The 21,236-nt window shown below is 32.0% G+C and overlaps 2 protein-coding genes across 2 annotated transcripts; both read right to left on the bottom strand.

Moving 5' to 3' along the window:
- Positions 1 to 585: 585 nt before the first annotated feature.
- Positions 586 to 3,689, bottom strand: LOC111302302 (uncharacterized). The gene is made up of 6 exons (XM_022898231.2): positions 3,502 to 3,689; positions 2,911 to 2,975; positions 2,767 to 2,796; positions 1,835 to 2,660; positions 1,377 to 1,619; positions 586 to 955 (listed from the first exon to the last, which is right to left on the bottom strand). The coding sequence occupies exons 1-6, from the start codon at positions 3,538 to 3,540 to the stop codon at positions 887 to 889; spliced, it is 1,272 nt and encodes a 423-aa protein (XP_022753966.1). The 5' UTR covers positions 3,541 to 3,689; the 3' UTR covers positions 586 to 886.
- Positions 3,690 to 4,940: 1,251 nt separating this feature from the next.
- On the bottom strand, positions 4,941 to 16,113 carry LOC111301662 (myosin-2-like). Its single transcript, XM_022897496.2, has 24 exons — positions 15,185 to 16,113; positions 14,322 to 14,423; positions 14,079 to 14,222; positions 13,842 to 13,992; positions 13,693 to 13,720; positions 13,405 to 13,573; positions 13,140 to 13,203; positions 12,996 to 13,009; positions 12,815 to 12,899; positions 12,555 to 12,658; positions 12,307 to 12,445; positions 11,339 to 11,457; positions 11,064 to 11,216; positions 10,888 to 10,977; positions 10,551 to 10,628; positions 10,096 to 10,254; positions 9,154 to 9,339; positions 8,573 to 8,778; positions 8,334 to 8,469; positions 7,672 to 7,801; positions 7,218 to 7,331; positions 7,025 to 7,140; positions 6,627 to 6,842; positions 4,941 to 5,753 (listed from the first exon to the last, which is right to left on the bottom strand). Exons 1-24 carry the CDS (start codon positions 15,656 to 15,658, stop codon positions 5,292 to 5,294), a joined length of 3,639 nt encoding a protein of 1,212 aa, XP_022753231.2. The 5' UTR covers positions 15,659 to 16,113; the 3' UTR covers positions 4,941 to 5,291.
- Between the last annotated feature and the right edge of the window lie 5,123 nt (positions 16,114 to 21,236).

The raw sequence follows: 21,236 nt of genomic DNA on the forward strand, positions 1-21,236 counted from the left end.
GTGTGTTTAGATTTGATGATTTATATATTCGTATCATATAAAATATTCAAATTTGTATATTCGTATTATGTTTTATACGAAAATTATATATTGCAATTTGTGTCGACACAAAAACATGAAATTTTTTTTTTATTTTGTTAAACTTATAATTATTGTTAAAATTTTAAATCGTGTGACTTTCATATCTTTTTCTCATATCGTGTTATTATCTTATTATCGTATCATATTTTAGATATTTTAAATGATGGTGTGTTTGCAATTCAAACTTATTTTTTAAAGGTAAAATTATTTTTTTCTCTGTAACTAACTTTTATTATTTTATATATATTTAGACATTTTAATACATCAACAGCATTTTTTTTATTAAATCACTTTGTCTCACTAAACTTTTAAACACTTTTTTTTTTTTCAAATTAAACTTTTTCAGACAGCTGTAGCAATGCTAAATTAGGCTTTAAAAGATTTAAGGTTCTTGCAAGGTAAAAGTTACACGCTGTGTATTTGGACAGGTGTATGAAATGCTCTCATTTGTGTTTATCATTACATGTAGTTCAGATTCGTTGAATTCTACTTGGAATCCAGAAATGAGTAGGGGAAAACTTGCTTGTAATGATAATTTTCTTGTAAAATGAAACTCCATGAAAGAGATTTCAAACAGGCTTGAAAACAAAGTAAGGATCAGAAAGGCACCGTGAATTCTTGGGAGATGTATACAAAAGAAATCTATGGCCAGTGAAAATGAACATTCATGAACATTCACATCAGCCATGAGAACCAAAATTTACCACCAAAATGTGGTACAAAAGGGGTATGCTTGCTCCCATGGCTACAAGAAGTAAGCAATTACATTATATACAGATTGACTGGCTGTGTCTGCTCTGCTCCCTCATCGAAAGTAGAGTTTCCGAGTAGAATTGGTGGAAGTCTTCCCTTCCCTTTGATTGCCAACTCTTCCCTGTTGGAAAGTATATACATAAATCAGACACTGGATGAGATAACAATGGAATTGGTTATTGTTAGTCTCATTGAAAGTATAGTCACTTCGACAACCAAAGGATTGAAGAATAAGGTTATTTCAGTACAAAACAATCTCGAAAGCAAAATAAAGTGAACATTCGAGGTTATGTTGCTTCGAGATAGAAGTATGGTGGCTTTTTTAAACCTGGAAATCCTGGTCACTGGTCATAGATTCTCTAAGTGTTCACTTTTTCAACTATTATATAAAATCATAACAGATAAGCCACCACTTATGAGTGGAGGCCTCCTCAGGTTTGAATGATCAGAATTCCGGTAGGGATTTCAGACCATTTTTATCGGAAATCATTTGTATAATTTGGCTGCAAAGGCTAAAACAACAGACAACCAAAGATAAGTACCTTGGGAACAACTGGTCCTGTTCTGACACCCTTCTGGGATGTAGTCTGACTTGTCCCTTTTCTACCCACAACCATGCCTCCAGCAGCATTGCCTTTTCCATTGCATTTCTGGCTCAGAGAAATTTCCCCTATATTATTTTCTTTCCCAGCGCCTGTCACTTTGTTGATTTTACCAAATCCCACTTTCTCTCTAGCTTTTGTAGTACCAGCAAGTGACTTTTGTTCATTGACTTTATGTGGCAGCTACAAGAAAATCAACCCAAATAAAGCTCAAGTTATGCAAATTCTACCTTTTTCCCCCCTCAGCCAAAATGGATGGGTAAGCAGCTTATGCAGTCAAAATGAAGGATTATTTAATTAACCTGAAAATTGTTCTCTGTATTAAGAATAAGTTCAAAACTCCAAATGTGTACTGTTATAGACGTGAAAATGCACATGCACACAGTTTTGCTTGTTACCTTTGATTTTGCAACTTCCTGCCAAGTTGGCTTTGCAACAGTCACTAGACCTTCCGTCCCAGTATTACAGTTCCTTTCCTTGCCTCTAACATTTGATGCATTGCACATATTAGAAATTTTCCTGCTATCTGTGGTTTGTTCTTTCCTCTTTATCAATGCAATAGTTGATCTCTTAACGTCATAGCCAGAATACGAAGATGATCCCACACTAGACTTGCTGGAGGAAGATTTATGGTCTCTTGATTCCCTCCTATCAGCTTTAATCTCCACCCTTGATGCTGGTCTTGTAATGCAACTTTTCCTAAGACTAATCCTCACTGACGATAAAAGCTCACTTGTTTGACCAAAGCCTCGACTTGATACCTCAAAGAACTTCTGCTGCTGCTGTTGCTGAATGCTCTCGGTTGAAACTGTGCTTCTACTATTGGTTTCACCTGATTTATCTGCCACAGGACTTGAACTCCTTTGTGCATCTTCACATAAAAATACAGGTTTGACATTTTTTCCTTTGACATTCTCAGTTATTTCAGAAACCGAACTCGTTTTTGAACTGGAAGTTCCTTTCAAACCTATAAAGCTCAGTTTAGGTTTTATTCCCTCACTAGACCCTGACTCCAACCCTGAAGACTTCCCATTCAAAACCTTCATTGTCTGTATCTTATTTAATGAAACATCATGAAAGTTACCCTTCCATTTCTTGCTCCTGTAGTCCTTGCCTCTTGATCTTGAAACTGACTGTGGGAATGTCGATGACGATGCTCCTATCCCATCCTCACCGGAAAGAAAAAATGCTGATTTTAACTCGCGAGAAGAGGATTGGTGGAACCTGAAAATCACATTAATTTAATCTCCTATGTTATTACAATCTTAATGTCATTAGCTATAATACCATAGCTACTGAAACTGTGATTGAGTAATGAAAAGATGCGTACAGATGACTTGTTTGGAACCATTCGTCATCACTGCAATGTACCGAAAACTATATATAAATCAAATCTTAATAGAAAAGTCATTAACATGTATATTTATCAGTCGAATTACTTGTAGGAATCATAACAAGTTGACCAGAAACTCACATGGCTTGGCCATTGAGCTTAGCTTCTATGGTAAGGTCCACCCACATTGGTGCCTCAATTTCTTCCTACATATTTCAATCAACATAAAACAACAATTTTTCCAATGAATGAACAAAAGGAAATTAGATTGAAAATAAGAAAAGATCAAAAGATCGTTCATTAGCCATTACCAAGAAAACATGAAACCAAACATCATTTGAATAACCCAGCAAAATTAAGAAGGAAAAGTTATGAAATCTGAGATTTTTGAAATTCTAATTTTTCCCTTTTCATGTTTCCTACATTTTCCCAGCAAACAAACATACCCTTATCGGCATTTTAATCAAGGTATCCGATTTCGAATCCCTCAAAACATTAATTAATCAACATAGTGATTAACTTAAAACCCCAGGAACAACAAAACCTAGAAATTAAAATTAAAAATATATACATAAACAAATTAAACAAAACCCAGAAAGGAAAATGAAATATGGCAACAAAATACATATTTAAAATATTGCCAATCACAAAGAAAACAAAAAGAAAATTAGTTAATAAAAACCAGGAAAACCCAACAAAAATCAAAATTAAAAAAGGGTATTAATCTATTACCAGAAATGCCCAGTGATCCTTTTGGTTCTTGAAAGCCATTTTTCTTTTTTGTTTTTCTCTGTTCTGCTTGAATCTCCTTTTAAATGTCAAAGCTATATTTTTTTTTAGAAAAAAAAAAGGGGGTTTTGAATTGGAATCAAGTAATCAACAAACTTTTTGGAGGTGACTTAAAGGCTCTAAATCTTCCATTTTTTTTGGTGGGTTGCCTCTCTGGCTTCTTTGTTAAAAGCAAAGGAATGGAGAGACAGAGAGTTCAAGAAACGGTGTCGTTGAAACTCAATCCAATGAGAGTTTTGAAGACTTTTTATGAGGGGGAGTTCAGGCCGTTTGATTGAAAGGATTGGATGGTTGGGATTTATTTAATTCGGAGATATTAAGGTTAAATACTTTAATTTAATGATTAATGGAACAGCGTGGCAGCTCTGTCTAACAATTCGACCGTTGAGAGATTTCAAAAATGTCGGAGAGAAGTTAGCTATTGTTACAAGTCGGTTACTTTTTTCACATGAAGGACAAATCATACATGTCAGATTACCTTTTTTTCAAATTTAATTTTTCCTTTTCATTTTTTTTAACACTGATATTCAATGTAATTTGTGATCGAGTACCGTGCGCGGTTAGTTGATGCTGATAAGAAAAAAATTGTGTAAAAATGTCATTTCACGTCAATATATGTTTTTCATTTTAAAAAAAAATTATTTAATATATTAATAATAAAACTTTTTTTTAACTCCGTAAGTAAAATTAAAATAATAACACATATCTCATTTTTTTTTAAATTAATTATTTTAAATATATAAAAGACATGTATCATGATTTTAATTTCGTTTCTAAAATTAACAAAATTTTACTATCAGTATATTTAATAATTTTTTTTCAAATTATGTCACATAAATGTATTATTATAAAATATAATTATTTATTATACATCACATATAATAATCAAATGATAAATATTTATTTCAACAAAAATGATGAGTATTCATTTAAACATACTCATGCATATGATATATAATAAGTGATTTTTTTTATTAATATAATTACATGATATAATTTAAATAAAAAAGTATATATATGTTTACATGAAATATGTTTATATGAAATAACAGTATCGTACAATCCCTTATCATGCAAATAGATTGTTGAGATTTGAATGGAAGGTTAAGCGATGGTTTTGACCAAATCATAAAAATGGAAAATCCTAATCCTAGTAAAATACTAGAATACATTTATCTCTTTGTTTTACGGTACTTCTGTCAAGTGTTCGACAAAGATGAGAGACTGCACACATTAAAATTGTACTATTTTCCACCAACCTCGAAGTACAACCAACAACCTTAGAAATTGTGGTACGTTGTACGACTTAGGTTCGATCCAAATAACTTCAACCCTCATCCCCAATATTAAAAAAAAAAAAATGTACTTTCAATAACTAATAATTTAGCGAAAGTCATATGAACATTTCTCATTTCATCTGTATACAAGGAACTACAATGTTGGATCTTACATCACTCACAACAGAATGTACACAAACTATTCAAAGAAGAAAGCAATCTCAACTCAACAAATTCCTATTTGTCTATGCACAAGAAAATTCCTCCCACCAAGTAACAAAAATTGGTAGACATAAAAATGCAATGTCTCTCTCGCCGTCGGCGGACTTTAGAAACGTTTATAATTGTTGCCATAAATGTAAAGTAACTGCATCTGAGTATGTAAGCAGGCAGCGTTTTGGCAACAATTCTCCATAGTGCTTGGACCAAATGAGATGATCGTTTTAAACTGGAATCCTATAGTGCTCTTGAGCCTAGCTTCCCCCACCATTTTCTTCGAGCTTTGTCTGATTCTGGATGACCACGCTTATGTAGTTTTGCCTTGGTTTCCTTTAATCTCATCTTGTAATCCTTCTTCCATGTCTCGAACCTGAGTTTTAATCTTCGAAGTTCATCATTAGGATTCATATTAGAAGCTGGCTGGGCTGTTCTGATATCAATCAATGATTTTGCATCATCGTCAAAAGTTTGTTTCTGCTGCTCAAATTCCTTCACCAGATTACTCAAACCATTCTCTCTCCCCGCAACAAGATCAGGCATAGCACTAGCAAATAAGACAGGTGTACTCCCACCAGGAGTTCGAGATCCCATGGATGCATTATCTTCAGAATCATAACAGCGAGGTGACACCATATCAACTCTTCCTAGACCAGGAGTGCTGTCAGCTGCAAGACTCTTTTTGGCAGCAGCAAGACTTGTCTGCAATAAATGCAATTGAAATCAATAGACATCTAAGATATTAACTTATTAACCATGCATTTATTGATCTCTTTTGCATATATTTTAGAGGTTATTAATTGTAATTATAAACATAATTTCTATTGATAAATGTAATTTTCATCAATATATATATCGATTAAACATGCAAGTCTCACATCAATGTATATATCATGGGGAAAGAAAACCAAAAAAAATCTTGAATGTGTGTATATATCAAGGCCATCACAGAGCTTGATAATCTTGTTAGACTTCATGAATCTTGACAGTGCTTTCAATTAAATGCCGTACAAACTAAGGAATGACAGCCATTGTAGCATCCAAGAGCAAGTATATCAAGGCATATCACTATAATTATTCTATGTGAGTAAAAATATTAATGAAGAATTGTCTAGATAAATTTTCCTCAATATGCATCCAGGTTTGTTCACTCTTATATATCTGACCTCCACCTAAAATTTTATGATGATTTAGTTCCAACTTTAGGCACATCATGGTACATAGTCATAACGATCAAGGAACACACTCTCCAAAATGCAACTATCAGTTTTACAAGGGATGCAAGCTAGCTATGTTGTTGGCAGCCTTCTGCGACCAACAGTCACCTCCACACCATCAAGACATATCAGGACAAGGAATCTTTACAGGCAGTGAATGGGTCCACAACAAAGCTGTGGTGTCAGCTCCTATGTAAAGTTTACAATCCGCCAATTATTTAATGTAATAGTCAGTTTACATGATTAGCTGTGATCATCAGGATCATATTATTTTTGCAATTACTTCGACGATTATCCAGACCTTTTGTGTTGGTCAACAATAATCACCTAAATGCAAACATGTTATTTTGATACTCACTTGCAGTGATGCCATTTGCTTTTGCCACATCTCCTCCATTGATTTCATCCTAGCCTCGTACTCCAACCACCTTGCCTGATACTGTTGTAATTGCTCCTGTAACGTGGAATTTTCCTTTTCTTTTTGCCCCAAAGTCGCTTCTGCCTTGAGAACCCTTCTTTGAAGCTCTGCCATTACAGAAGGCAGAACTTGAATTTGTTTCTCATGTGGCATGTCCTGTTCAGCCAAAAAAAGGGTCACATTTTAAATCCTTCAGAGTTGCTCTACACATTAGAGACAATTAAGAAAGTGTAACATGCTCGGAGGCATGCACCTAAGAGAATAAACATAGTAAATAAGAAAATGTCTTTAAAAAACTAATGCTCTTAGCATGCTACAATGTTAAGAGTAGAGAATACCTTTGCTTCAGAAATCTTCCTACCCATCTTTCGTCTAGATTTTACGCTTTCATGGTTCAACTGTTTCAAATTATGCATGTTATTTAAATGCCTCCGGGCTAACCACCCACGGATTACTGCAGAGGAGAAAGACAATGATGATGATAAGTCAGACAACAGATAGCCACAACTTTAGATAGTACACAGAATTTACCAGATTGTAAATATATGACTGCCGTTAACTGCTCATCAAGTAACTGGGAAGCAAATGCTGAGCATCTATTTGCCTCAGTAGCATACTTCCTTCGGATATTTTCACCGCATACAACTGCATCGCAGAGGAAACATCCATCAATCGGTAAAAGAGAATCAAAAAATGTGAATTGCCAAAATATAGAGGCCCCATGATCTAGAAAGAAATCAACTTATGGCACAAACACAAATAAATCTACACTTCAAGCCTCTAAAGTGTAAAAAGGTGCTTTGAAGATGGAGATGTTTAAAGACCAAAAGTCTAAAATGTCCTGCAGAAAGATAGCCTAAATGTATGAAACAATGTTAACTTATGACCAGACAAGACAACAAAAATTATTAAACAATCAATAAATCTCTTGCTAGAGACAAAAAAATTTATTGAAAAGGAGTTTTGCTTGGAGGAAGTTCATTACATGATTGCATATTTTTTGCCCCCTTGTTGAGCTCACGGAAAAGGCAACGAGCTCGGTGGCCACGGAAGTATTTCTGGACTTCAATTACTCCTCGCAACAACTGTTTTCTCCTATCCTCCAATGCACCAATCTGCAAGACAGCCAGACATAACAGCATCAAAGAAACTATTAGATAAGATAACCAGAAACAGAATGAAATAAGTTTGAATCTCCATTTTCCGAAACTCAGCATGTCAACTTGAAGGTCCAACTTTGAGCATCAAGAGATATTTCAGGCTTTTATTTGCAACACAGTGATCCATTTACAGTTACATATCAACCTGGTTACTTGGGCTCCACTTCAAAAAGATTCTCCGTGATTTCTAATATGACTAATTAGGCTAACATGATTTTCAGCCATAAAGTAAGAGAAAGTCATATTTCCTGGTTCAAGTGGAGCACAAGAGGTAGTAAGTTCTGCTAGAACAGAGCAGTGGCTTTATATGAAGTCTTAGTACAAACTCTTGATATGCATAGACCAAGAATTACGTTGGTTGGCTCTTGCAATTATCTATAGTGTCATATAGGTCCTGGAAGTGTTTGGGGAAAGAGGTATCAAGGTTGAAAATTATAGCATAAAAATGAAAAGAAACATTAAAAACAAGACAGAATGTAGAACTTACCTGCCCATTTCGAAGATACAGTTTGGAAAAGCCAATTTGATACATTTCAGGGAGGACATTAAATTGTTTTAGAACAGCAACTGAAATACTTAAAGGATCCTGAGATACATTGGTCTCCAACAGTAGGAACCCATACCTAAGAAATGAACAAATATATGAGAAAAATTATAGTGAACTAGTTAAAGGGAATAATACAAAAATTAAAACAATCCATAAACTAAAGGAGGTTTAGCCTCTACCTTTCTGCAAACTCCTGATGTGTCATTCGAGTTGGATATCCAGATCTGGAGATTCTAACAACCTCCAAAACTCCACAACATCTAAGTTGCCGCAAGACAAGATCCTCCTCAAATGTGCCAGGAAGCTGCTTGCAATTTGGTTTTATACAGCGAATAAAGTGAGGTGTAGTATTCTCCAACTGGTGCATTAGCTTATAGAGTTGATGCTGCAAGTATGGAAGATAAACATCAAAATTTACAAAGTGTGCTTCTAATAACAGGCACATCTCAGTGTGCTCTAAACATCAATATTATATTTCTAATACTGTATTAGATACCCTCATTCTCAAAGGAATGTAAAGGATTTCAAAGGCAATTACCCAACAACAAAACATGCAAGAACCAAAGAACTCAATAAATCAAAATAACTTCATTCATAGGACCGGCAAATCTTTGAATGCTTTATACTTGAGACTAATGTAGGAAAGCTTCTCCAATAAAGAACGGATACCGCAAAAAGCTTTGCAGTTTTATTGATCAGTTTGAATTACATTACAACTACAGATATATATGGATCACAACTATTAAGGAAGCAAACTTACCTTGAACTTCATAACGACACTTTGCTTTGGAACATCCAATAATGTTGCTGGTTTCAGACATTGGTTAAGCATTTTAGAGGCAAACGATTGTGGCAATTGGCCATTACAGGATGATAGAAGTTGGACTAACTCAGAGTTCAGTGGTTCTCGGTTCTTTTCCAAAAACCCATTTGTATCATAGAGTACCTGGCAGAACTCCAAAAATCAATAATTTCATGTATGCCTTGTTCATTACCATCTCGGTAGTATGGAATGCTATTTTAATCAACTTGCCAAACAAACTTAACCTTTCCAAAAATTGGACTTTCTTAATTGCATCTTATGTTTTGAGTGTGATGCTAACCCTAAGAAGCTAATTAATTTTGAAAAAAAAAAAAAGAGTTCCCTTACTTTGTTACAATAAAATGCTCTAAAGCTAAATGATTAAAGTATATATACATGCATCAATGCTGAAGCTGTAAACAGACAACCTAACACAGAATAGGGCAAACAAAAAATGTTTAATACCAAGACATTTGCAGTGTAGAATCAAACTTCAGTGATTAATAAATCAAAATATAATTAACAACATTTCAAGGGTCTATAAAGTCTCATACTGTAGTTTGACCCGGACAAGAAATTTGTACATCAATTTACATATAATAGATCCTGGAGAAATACAAAATTCTATTAAATCTCTAAGAAATGGCTGCCATATGATTGATGTGCTCTTGAACTTAGCCCTTTCAAATATTTAACCAATATTTTGACCACTTTCAAGTATCTCAAAATTAATTTATAAAAAAAAAAAAAGGAGAGAACAGGTAACAACATATAAAAAATGTAATGATCCTTCTTCAATATAGGATATTTCCCACTTTCTTGATTATTTGCCTTCAAAATTGAATGAAAAGAAAAGCTTAAAAAAGAGTTTCCAACTGCCCTCAAAAACCTGTAACTGACCTCTCCAGCAAAATGTCGAACTCCGAAGGCCCTGCCTCTATCTCCTTTGAAGCAAGAATTAGCTTTCAGGTGCTGCTTCAACTTATTAGCAAAGGTCAAATCAGTTGCATTGGGGAAATACGATTCCTCATCCAGTAAGGAAAGTAGCCCTAACGGTTTCTGCAAAATGGCCACCAAAAAAAAGAGTGACAGATTGCCCAGGAACATTTTGCTTTCAAAGCAACAAAATACCACAAGGAAATAAAAACTTCAGCCAGCATTAGCACCCAAGCTAAGAAAACATACTTTAGGAAGACCGAACTCAATTTCCAAATACTTTAGGAAGACCAAACTCAATTTCCAAATAGAAGGAAAACCATAGAATATGCAAGAACCACAAGCTACGTAATATATACAGAAAAGAGTCAAGTAATCCCTTAAAACAATCCAAGGAAACTATTGAAGCTTCAAATTACCTTCTCAAATAAGTCCAAGCACTCTTGATTGTCTTCAAAATCAACTTTAGTCCAATCAATCCCATCTGATTCATAATCCTAAAATAGGAAAAAGAAGAGATTCTTAATAATGGGAAGTTGGTCAAAATAAAAATTACTGAGATAGAAAGGAAACCAAATCCAGAGATAAGAATTGACAGCCAAGAACCAGAATATACAGAACTTTAGGCTTCTGATTCGTATGCCTAGTAAATGAGGGCAGAGTACTAGAATCCCAGTTTAAAAGCATAGAGGCACTGTTCTACAGAACTGTACAGAAGTCAAATACTCGAATAATTAAAAGATTTGAGTTGCTTACCTCTCGTTCAAGCTTAAACAGGTGCCGGTTGAAGTGTTGTTGCAACCTTTCATTTGCATAATTTATACAAAACTGTTCAAAGCTATTCTTCTGAAAATGAGAAGAGGAAAAATATCAGTTGGACAAACTTAACTTCACAATGATAATCTCTAAACAGAAAACTAGAACCTACTTACCTTAAATGACTCAAACCCATAAATATCAAGGATGCATATGGACCTTCCAGTGCACCGTTTGCCCACTTCAAGTGACTTGTTGATTTGTTCCACAAGCCAGTCAAACAAGCTTGCATAGATTAATTTTGCCAATGCATCTCTTGTGTCAATCGCCTAAATTACAATTTAAGCAATGCATCGTCATATTGCCAATGTGTGCACCACAGCAAATATAGAATGCTAACTTATGAGAGGATTGAAGAAGAATAGTTTTGTTAATCAAATACTAGACAAACCTGTCGCAATGTCAATTTTTTAGCAATACTATCCTTGCCATTTTGGACTCTATGGGTAGATAAAGCTTGCATCAGTTCTTGTGGGGCACAACCCATCAGCCCGGCAGCACTGGTTAAAGCTGCATTGAGGAATAAAAAATTACATAAATAAGCACCTTAAAATATAATCATTTTTCACTCTACAAAAAGTATAAACACAACATATTAACAAACATGCACTTATATGCAAAGCAAAGGCTAACTAAATAGTTAACTTAAACAGATTCAACAACTAAGTAATATTAGCAGGCATAAAACTACTGATGATGATGAAAATCACAGATGATGAGGTCTTTACAGTACATGTGATTTATAAATATGTATTTTACATTTATGATGAATTCAGAAAAGACTTCCTTCAGCTCTTGGGGATAATGGTGACAGATACATTATTTGGTAGTCACTATGATAAACCAGTTGACAAAATACAATGGAGGATTATTAACAAAAATAGGACACTTAAAGTTCATCCAAAGTAGCAAGCCTATAAAACTTTGATAAAGGTTGGACCATGTTCACTGGCACAGGTTATCAGAAATTTTAAGGAGACAATGCATCTGAATGACAATATCTTGCTACTTAGTTCAATGTTAAAAATTAGTAAATGAGTCCTGCTTTTAAAGTAGGAGCTTCTTGATGCAAATATAAGTAATGGTACAAATTGGCATGTTCATTCACTACTACACATTATGTTCTTCATTTTATGTTCCACCACCTTGCCAATAAGACATCATCATAAAACTATGTAAGGCTTATGCAAATTCCTTGAAAAATACTACAAAAAATAAATCAAGTTTCTCTCTCTCTCTCTCTCTCTCTCTCTTGGCTAAGAAAAAAAGAAACAGAAAGAAAAAAAAATCATAGATACAATATCAAATGCAAAATATTTGCTAAGTGTCATTATTCGAAGCTAAAACCTATATTATTACCTTCATCAGCTGATGCCTCCACATGATTTTCATTGTCAATTACTTGAAATGATATATTTCCCAGCCATAACACTGCGGCAAGCATTGCAAATGCTTGCTCTTGCTCTTCTTTGCAAATTTGAACAATGTCTAAGGCTTCCTGCAGAAATGGGGAAACTATTGCTTCAAAGCCGATGACGTGGAAATTAAATGGAAAAGGAATGCCTGCATTATTGATAGTAACTTTAAAATCTAATCTTTTGAATTACCATAAGCATATGGAATTTCTTAGCATCATCAACACCATTAATCACCAAGCAGTCACTCTGGACAAGATAGCTGTACTCATTAGCCATTTTAAGATTCAACCTCTCTGCAAAGACATGATTCCAAGGATCATAAATATACTTCAAAGACAGATGCAAGCATAGTTCCATGCAGATAATATAGGGCTCAGCCAATGTCGTACAGACATCAAAACTTCTCTGAATTTGCATGGATTGTGAAACACTGTGAAATGAAATAGTACCTCTTAGAGTTGGTGGAGCACCAGCACAAAGTTGATAAAAGATATGGAAAGACCTTTCACCAGCAGCCAGCTGAACTACTCTTGACTGCCCAAAGGTGACATCAAAAACATCCACATCAGGTATTATACATGATAACAGAGATAAAATCCAATATAAAGTTTAACTGGGCCAGAAAGTCACCTTTTCCAGAAGAACTATCCAGATTTATCATTGGTGAATCAACATCAGCACAAAAATCAAGTCAGTCACCAGGATTAATCTATATTATTTATTACTACAACATATCAAGTAATAATAGCAATTTTTCAATTTCAACATGCTTACAAGTTTGGATCTTGGCACCAGATATCTTCCCCAACGTGGTAAAATGAATTTCAATGAGTTTCCCCTGCACCAGTTCAGAATAACAAAGTAATACAAAAAGCCATATGATTGTCAGCTATAGCAGATGTGAAATACATGAACCAACGGAGAAACTGATCCTCTAAGGTGTATCACCAAGGATTCTTTTCGCCAAGAGATATAGTTTATATAGATTTACCTTCAGTAGAGAACAACAGAAAAATGAACGAAGGGGAAAAGAACTCACAAATCGGCTAGAATTGTCATTCCTAGAAGTCTTAGCATTCCCAAATGCTTCAAGTATACAATTTGTCTGAAGGATTTCACACTCTATCCCACCATTGCCACCTCCAAGGGCAGCTAGGTACTGCATTGCAAATTTTGCTGTCTCAGTTTTCCCAGCTCCACTTTCCCCACTGCAAGATAAATTTAGATTACATAATTATACAGCTCATAAAACAAAAAATGTGCTGAAAGACCCACACAAGTATTACAATATCATATATAACTAAAAATATTAAAATATTCACCTAACCTTATGATTATAGACTGATTTGCTCCATCTGGAAAATTTTAATTACAGACAATAAACAGAGCATCAGAAACAAGTTATTACAACACCACAAGCAAATTATACTTGTTTATGCCAACTTCAAAAAGAAAAAGAAAGAACTATTCATTCACCATTCATCATTTCATTATAAGCAGTGTCTGCCATAGCAAAAACATGAGGGCTGACTGTAGCTTTCTGTCTATAAGCCGTCACAAAATCCTTGCCATAAATTTGGACATCTTTGAACGGGTTGACTGCAATCAAAACTGGACCTGCTTTACTCTACATAAAAAATATATATAAATGAAGCACGGAAGTAGAGATAATCCTCATAATAAGTACATGAGCAATGGTTATCTCCAGCTTACATATATCATATCACAAGAATATCTGTACTTGAGATTGTGAAGAACTGATGGCTCATTCAAATAACTAAGCTGTATGAGATCATCCACACCCTCCACAATTTCCGGGTTTGCAGGTAAGAGCTCACTGGTAGAGACTTTTACAACCTATAACAATGATACGATGTAAATCGTACACCAACCTGCCAAAAGGAATACTCTAGACAAATTATACAATTTAAAAAATTATGATACATATGAACTTACATTTCCATTGGAAAGGGAGACAAAGGATTCTTCTCCTGATGTAGACTGTATGGTCCCATATCCCCACACCCCATGGGATAGCCGGCACCAAACACGAAGTTTCTAAAACCAAATCCTCTCACAATAAATAGATTTTTTTATAAATTATATTTAGCAAAACCAGTAATCGCTTTCACAGAAGATAAAACAATGTCCAAGCGGATGCTTCCTTTTTTAGATATTTCAACAAAAGAAGAACTTAAGTGGTAGTCTAAATTTTGTTTAACCATATTTTTTTTAAGTAAATACACTCTATTTAACCTTTCAACTACAATTCATATCATAAATGTCCGAAAAATATTAATATATCCATAAAATTAAAATCAACCTCTCAGTATGTTAGGTAACACCTAGCCATCATGAGAAATAGTGATTAAATTTAAATTTGATCTCTCAATCCAGATAAACCATATTCTGCCAGAGTTATAAACCCAAGGATAGTATAACAATTCAACAACACTGCCAACCCAAGGATAGTTTTTAACATTTCCAAATTCATTGGTCATGAAACCATAAATTTATTATGACAAACTTAGATTCCATTTAGTTATCGTCCTCAATTTCTATTTTTCCCTATTCATACTAACTCGTTTCCTTGATAGTATTAAAAATCAAAGCTAAACAATCCAAACCATGCTTCAGATTCTTATTTCATAAAATCCCATATTTTCCCCTATTCATACTAATTCATTTCCTTCCTAGTATAAACCCCAAAAGGCAAAGAAAACAAAACTTTTCATGGATATATCATACCAATATAGAGCCAAACAAAAACCTCATTGTTGGTAAAAAAAGATCAGAGTTAATTTCCACCAAACACTTACTTTCTTAATAAAATAACCAATATTATCATTCTCTACCCACTCCACTTTCTCTTTCCCTCCCTCCTTCTTCACCTCAGCTTCCGCATCCGAAACCCTATTTTCCCCTTCACTTTCCGCCTCCAAATTATACGGTGAATCCCCATTGACACCTTTCCTCATTTTCTTGCTCCCAAAAGTAGTTATTTTCACTTCCAACTGCTTTTCCTTCCTTTTAGCTTCCTCTTTTCCTTTCACTTCACTTAAACCGCAATCGTTTTCACCGCATTTCCCTCCATTTTCTCCGGGAGCATCGATTATTAAGCTCGTCGGAAGGGACCGGCGGGCTGAGGGAAGTCGGGCCTTGGATGTGGGCCGGGATGGTAAAGCCGGGGGTAAATCTTTAGGCTTCTCGGCCTCGTCTCGTCGCCGCAGAGAGTCTAACATTACTTCTAGCGAACTTTTCGCTAAAGTCGTCGGCGACGCCGATAACATCATTTTTGAAAGAAAAACCCCGAAAATCAACCAAAAAAGTTTTTTTTTTCGAAATTCAAATTAATATCCTTGCTAAACTCGCACTGAAAAACTTAGAAGAAGATCGACATAGCAGACATTTTGAGGAAGAAAAAGAAAATAAAAAGAGAAAAAAAACGAAAATTGAAACGTTTTGGATTTTGTTGGAAGAAACGGAAATCAAAACTGCTTACTAAAAAAATTGAGAAAGATGAACAAGAAAGTAAAGCAGCGACTTTTTAAAAACGAAAGTTAAAAATTCTAAAAAATTAAAAAAAAAATTCTTACAAAAGATTAAGGTTGTTGAGAAACAAGCCTTTCAAAACCAAGCAATAAAAAAAAAAAAAAACTGTTAAAGTTGTTTTCAGAGAAAAAAAAAAAATAAGCTTCTTCTCCTTCTTCTTCTTGTTTTTTTTTTCTGTTTTGCTTTGGGTTTTATCAGACTCAAAGAAACGGTTTGGATCTGATCAAGAGGGTTTAAATTAAATGGTTTGAAATTTATTCAAGACTAAAATAGGAGGACTGAATTGATTAACATAATAATTAAAATAATGTTTTTGAAAATAAAAAATAGAAAGAACTGGCGGAATTGAAATGCACGCAGGCAGCAGGCGTTAAAAGTAGAGAGGGACCTGAAAAAGCCGAGAGAAAAAATAAGGTTTTGGATTTGGTCGGGGATTTGGATAAAATTACCGTTATTAGTCCCCTTTTAATTTTTCATAAATTCCTGTTATACCCTTTCTAGTTTTAGGAAAAAATTTTAATTCTTATATCATATACTATTAGTAAAAAAATATAAGAGTTTATTACTTATATAGAGTGACATAGAGTGATAATGGTTCGATTTTTTTAAATAATACATAATATTATAATTTTTAAAATTTTAATATAAATTTTAACTATTTTTAAAAATAAATTTAATTCAAACCAAAACGTAGTAAATATTTTTTTTATTCTTGAATCAAACCAAACATCTCTATCATAATAATATTTTGAAAAACAAAAGTTTATTTAGAGGTAGGTTGTGAGTAATGTGAGAAAAATATTTCAAGAATATTGTACTAAACAAAAGTATAGTTTGCAATGTGTTAAAATATTTTATATATTGTTGGTAAAAAATTTAATAGAGATTGAAGGATTGATAAGTATAATCCAAAACTTTCCAAGCTCTTTGAATCAAAATCAAACACAATTAAATTATACTCACTCATTTAAGAATTTATTTAGATAATTGATAATGAGAATTAATTTGCCAACTTTGATGTTGTTGGATCACAAATTAATGAATCATAGTAATAAGGCCAAAAATATATATATAAGCAAAAATTTGATGGCCCTATTGGTTTTTTGTGGCCCCTTTGCAATAATTAGTTTACACATTAATTAGATGCTTGCTTTCATTAGCCCAAAACGGTACGTTTCTTGTATGAAGGGTGTGTTTCTTGACTTGTTTTGAAGATAATGGAATTGAAATGGAATTGAAAAGGATAGAGAAACAAATTTTGTCCTTAATCAAATTTTTTTAATTTTTTTATTATTGTAAAATAGAGATATTTGAAATAAAATTTTTAAATAAAAAAATTATATGTTAATTATTGAATCAAAAATTCAAACGTGAAAATTTTTTAATTTTAATTTTTTATAATTTGAATGATCGAAGCTTGTTTTTGAATTCAAATTTATTATGGGCAAGACTAGAAATTTTGGCATGATTAGGTATTTATAAGTCAAAGCTTGTTAATGTAGCCTTGAAATATTGGAGGGGAGCTCAAATAAGTTAGTATAAGTTTAAAATCTGGTTGACATGATTAACCTTTAATAAGAAGCTCTAAGGATTAATAATATAATCATTCTTTTTGTCTTGTATACCATGACTCAAATTTAATCCTAAATATTTTCTATTAAAATCTAAGTCCCAATAATATAGTTAATTATCATTTTAAAAAAAAAATTTGAGCTTTAAATATATTCTTTCAATCTGAACAGTTATATATTTTTTCTCTTATTTTCAAGTAAGTTTTTTTTTTAATAAAAAACCTTCTCTTATAAATTAGATATTACAAGAAGGGTAAATGGGTAATTACAAATAATGTCAAAACCACCCATTAATAATTCAAAATTGATTTCCTTTACAAGGGCATATGGGTCATTCTAATATTACCTAATCCATACGAATAAAAAGGCTGTTTTTTGAATAAATTTATAATAAGTGGAGGGAGATTAATCATAACGGTAACGTGGCCCCCACTAATCTTGTAACGAAGGCAAAGGCGAAGGCAAAGGCAAAAGCAGCAAGGAATAAGTCAACAAAAAAAAGTATAGCTAATTTTGTAGTAATAAAAAAAAATTGTTGGAAAAGAAATGAAAAAGACAACCTAATCCCGGCGAGATTGAAACTTTATTGGTTGTTTCTTTTACAACTTTATGTACTAAATGGGTCTATTTTTTCTAAGACCCTATATGATTTAACCCATTACAATTATTGTAATTGTAATTAAAAAATTTTATAATAAAAAAATATGTTTATAAATGTTATAAGAAAAATATATTTTAAAAATTTTAAGTGTTTAGCATCGTTGTGAAAAAAATATTGTGATAAATTAAAATGTCTTAAAAATATACATAAAATAATAAAAATTTAGAGATTTTGATAATAATAAAATATTTTGCTTATAAAAATATTAGAATTACTTTTAAAATAAGTACAAGATCAAGTAAAAGTATAATTTAATCAAGCTATAAAATAACTCAAGTAAGTTCCATGATTAGGGATGGCATCGGGTCGGGTTCGGAGCGGGTTTTGCTCGCCCCGAACTCAACTCGACTTTATGCTTTAGCATACCCGAATCTGATCCTATCCGATTTTTTTATATCTGAACTCGACCCAATCCCGACACTATATAAATCGCACCCGATCTGACTCAAAATTAACAAAATATTATTTTTTAAAATATAAAATATTTTTTTAAATATAAATATTTAAAAATATCATTATATAAATATATAAATAAATAATTAAATAATTAATTAAAAATAATTTTTTATATAATGTTGGGTCGGGTCGGGTTTTAGGCATATCTGAACCCGATCCGACCCAATTATTCCATAACTATACCCGACCCGAAAATCAAAATTCAAAAAAAAAAAAACCCGACCCCATAGGGTTGGGTTAGGCCGAAACCCGTCGAGAACGGGGTTGATTGCCGTCCCTATCCATGATCAAATGGACTTGGTAAAGAAAATTTACTATGAAAACAATCAACTGCTTAGAGCTTTGAGATAAGAAGTAATCAACTGTTAATGCTAAGTAATTGACTACCATGCATTGCAAGAATGTACCAAAATCTGGATACATTCTAGTTCAAAAAATAAAGAAAAATGGATTCCTAACTCTAGGGCAGTCGATTGTTAGGCTAGAAATAAATCAGTCGACTACTTATACTGAGGTAATTGACTGCTTAAGCTAGAAGATCTTCTATTTTAAGAAAAATATAAGAGTAAGTCGATAGCTATTAGCTAGAATCTACTGTTCTCCGAACTAAAACTAAAGGTGACAAATAGGTTAATCTGATTGGGTTTGGGTTTTGTTATTTTGATTTGGATCATTCCGAATGAATAAAAATCAAATTAATTCAATTTTGGATTAAGTCCGGTTCAAATAAAAAAACAATCAAATAATTTTGAGTTTGATCACTTCAGTTTTGGATCACGTCAAGAAAAATTAAATCGTTTCAAATTTGGTGTATATCATATTAAACCACTTCATGTTTGAATCAATTTCAATTTAGATTATTTTGAGTTTGAAATATTTTCGAATTATATGATTTTGGGTTAACTTTAGGGTCATTGGAGGATCAACACTCAAATTATTCATATTCAATTTATTAACTTCTAAAATCATATAAATATAATTAAATTATATAACAAATAAGATATCAAAATTAAATGATGTAAAAGTAATTTACTAATAATACAAAATTATGTTTTGTTGAATATAATTAATTTAAATCATTTAAATTAATTTTGTTCATAATAAAACTTTATTAATAACTTTTTATTGACTGATATTTAATTTTTTTAATTTTTAAATTATAACATTTGATTTTTAAGTGTTAATTTTATATATCACAAAACAATATATTTTGTATTATTTAAGTTATAAAAAAACAATATATTTTAAGTTATAATTGCCAACTTTAGGCATCTCAATTGATTTAGTGTACTATACATCTCTTTAATTCCCCTTGGTTTTTTTATAGAATAATTGGAGGCACTAAATGTAGTTGATGTGTCATTTGGGCTTGGTGACATGTTGGCTATAGTAAAATTCTAAGTTAGTTCTTTTTTAATTTTGTTTATGGTTGGATGAACATAAATGCATCATAAAATGAACATTTAAGTTTAACTAGGTCCAAAAAATGTAAATTTAGTATTATCCAAAAAGAATTTTATTTTTACCATAATATACTAATATGGTCATTAATTATGACATTTATTATTAGTCTTAAATTTAAAGTCAAATCATTTTAAAATTTGATTCAGATCAATTTAAATTCGAATTCGGATCAACTTGGTTCGAATTATTAATTTTTTTAATCAAATCAGATCAATCAAATTTAGGTTTTATTGTTTTGATGTATACTTTTAATTTCTAAATTCTTCTCCCTCTCACTCTCAAATTAGAAGAAGTCTCTTAGACTAGTTTGTCGAGAAAACTTAGCTTAAACCTAATATTTTCGATTTTCTTTTAAAGTTGTTTAGTGGTTAGAAACTTACTAATGTAAAAGTGATTTCTAACAAAGGATTTATTGTATCTCTTAAGCTATTCAAGTATTGATGAGGGACTTCATATTATCTAGTTGAGCTCTCCATTGTTGAAGTCCATATATATTAGAGTCCATCCAATAAGCTTTTCTACAACAACTTCATAAAAAAGAAAAAAATTGCAATTGAACTACAAAATCACCTTTTCAGTAACTTTTTTATTTGAGTTTATAAATTGGACTTTTAGATTGAAAAATTACAATTTTTTTTATTATTTAAGATTTAAATTGATTTTAGGATAAGACTTACATGAAGTTATTAGGTAAAATTCATGAAATTTCCTATTGGAAACGATTAAATTAAAATTAAAATTAAAATAAAAAATTAAGATCGATAAATTAAAAGATCTCATTATATAAATAAAATGTATAAAATTTAAAAAAATTTCAAAGAATTTTGATATATAGTTTTCGATAGACATTTTTAGTAAAAATTATGATAAAATTTTTACCGTTGAATAATTATTAATCAAATTTAAATTAAATAATATTTTTTATAATTTTTTTATATATTATTGATATTCACATTGAATTCTGTCAATATATTAATTTTAATTTTTTATAAAATTTTTTATGAAATTATTTTAAGAAATAATTTTATAAATTTTATCTCAATAATTTTATATAAATTTTGTTATGCTATCTCCATGCTAAAGTATACCATAGTTAAATCAATATTCGTAATAATTATGAGAGCAATCAGGAAACAAAATTTAAATTTATCACGTTGATGTGAAAAG

This window comes from Durio zibethinus, chromosome 15 (genome assembly GCF_047325235.1).
Source record: "Durio zibethinus cultivar Kanyao isolate XHJ-2024 chromosome 15, ASM4732523v1, whole genome shotgun sequence".
Classification (NCBI taxonomy): Eukaryota; Viridiplantae; Streptophyta; class Magnoliopsida; order Malvales; family Malvaceae; genus Durio; species Durio zibethinus.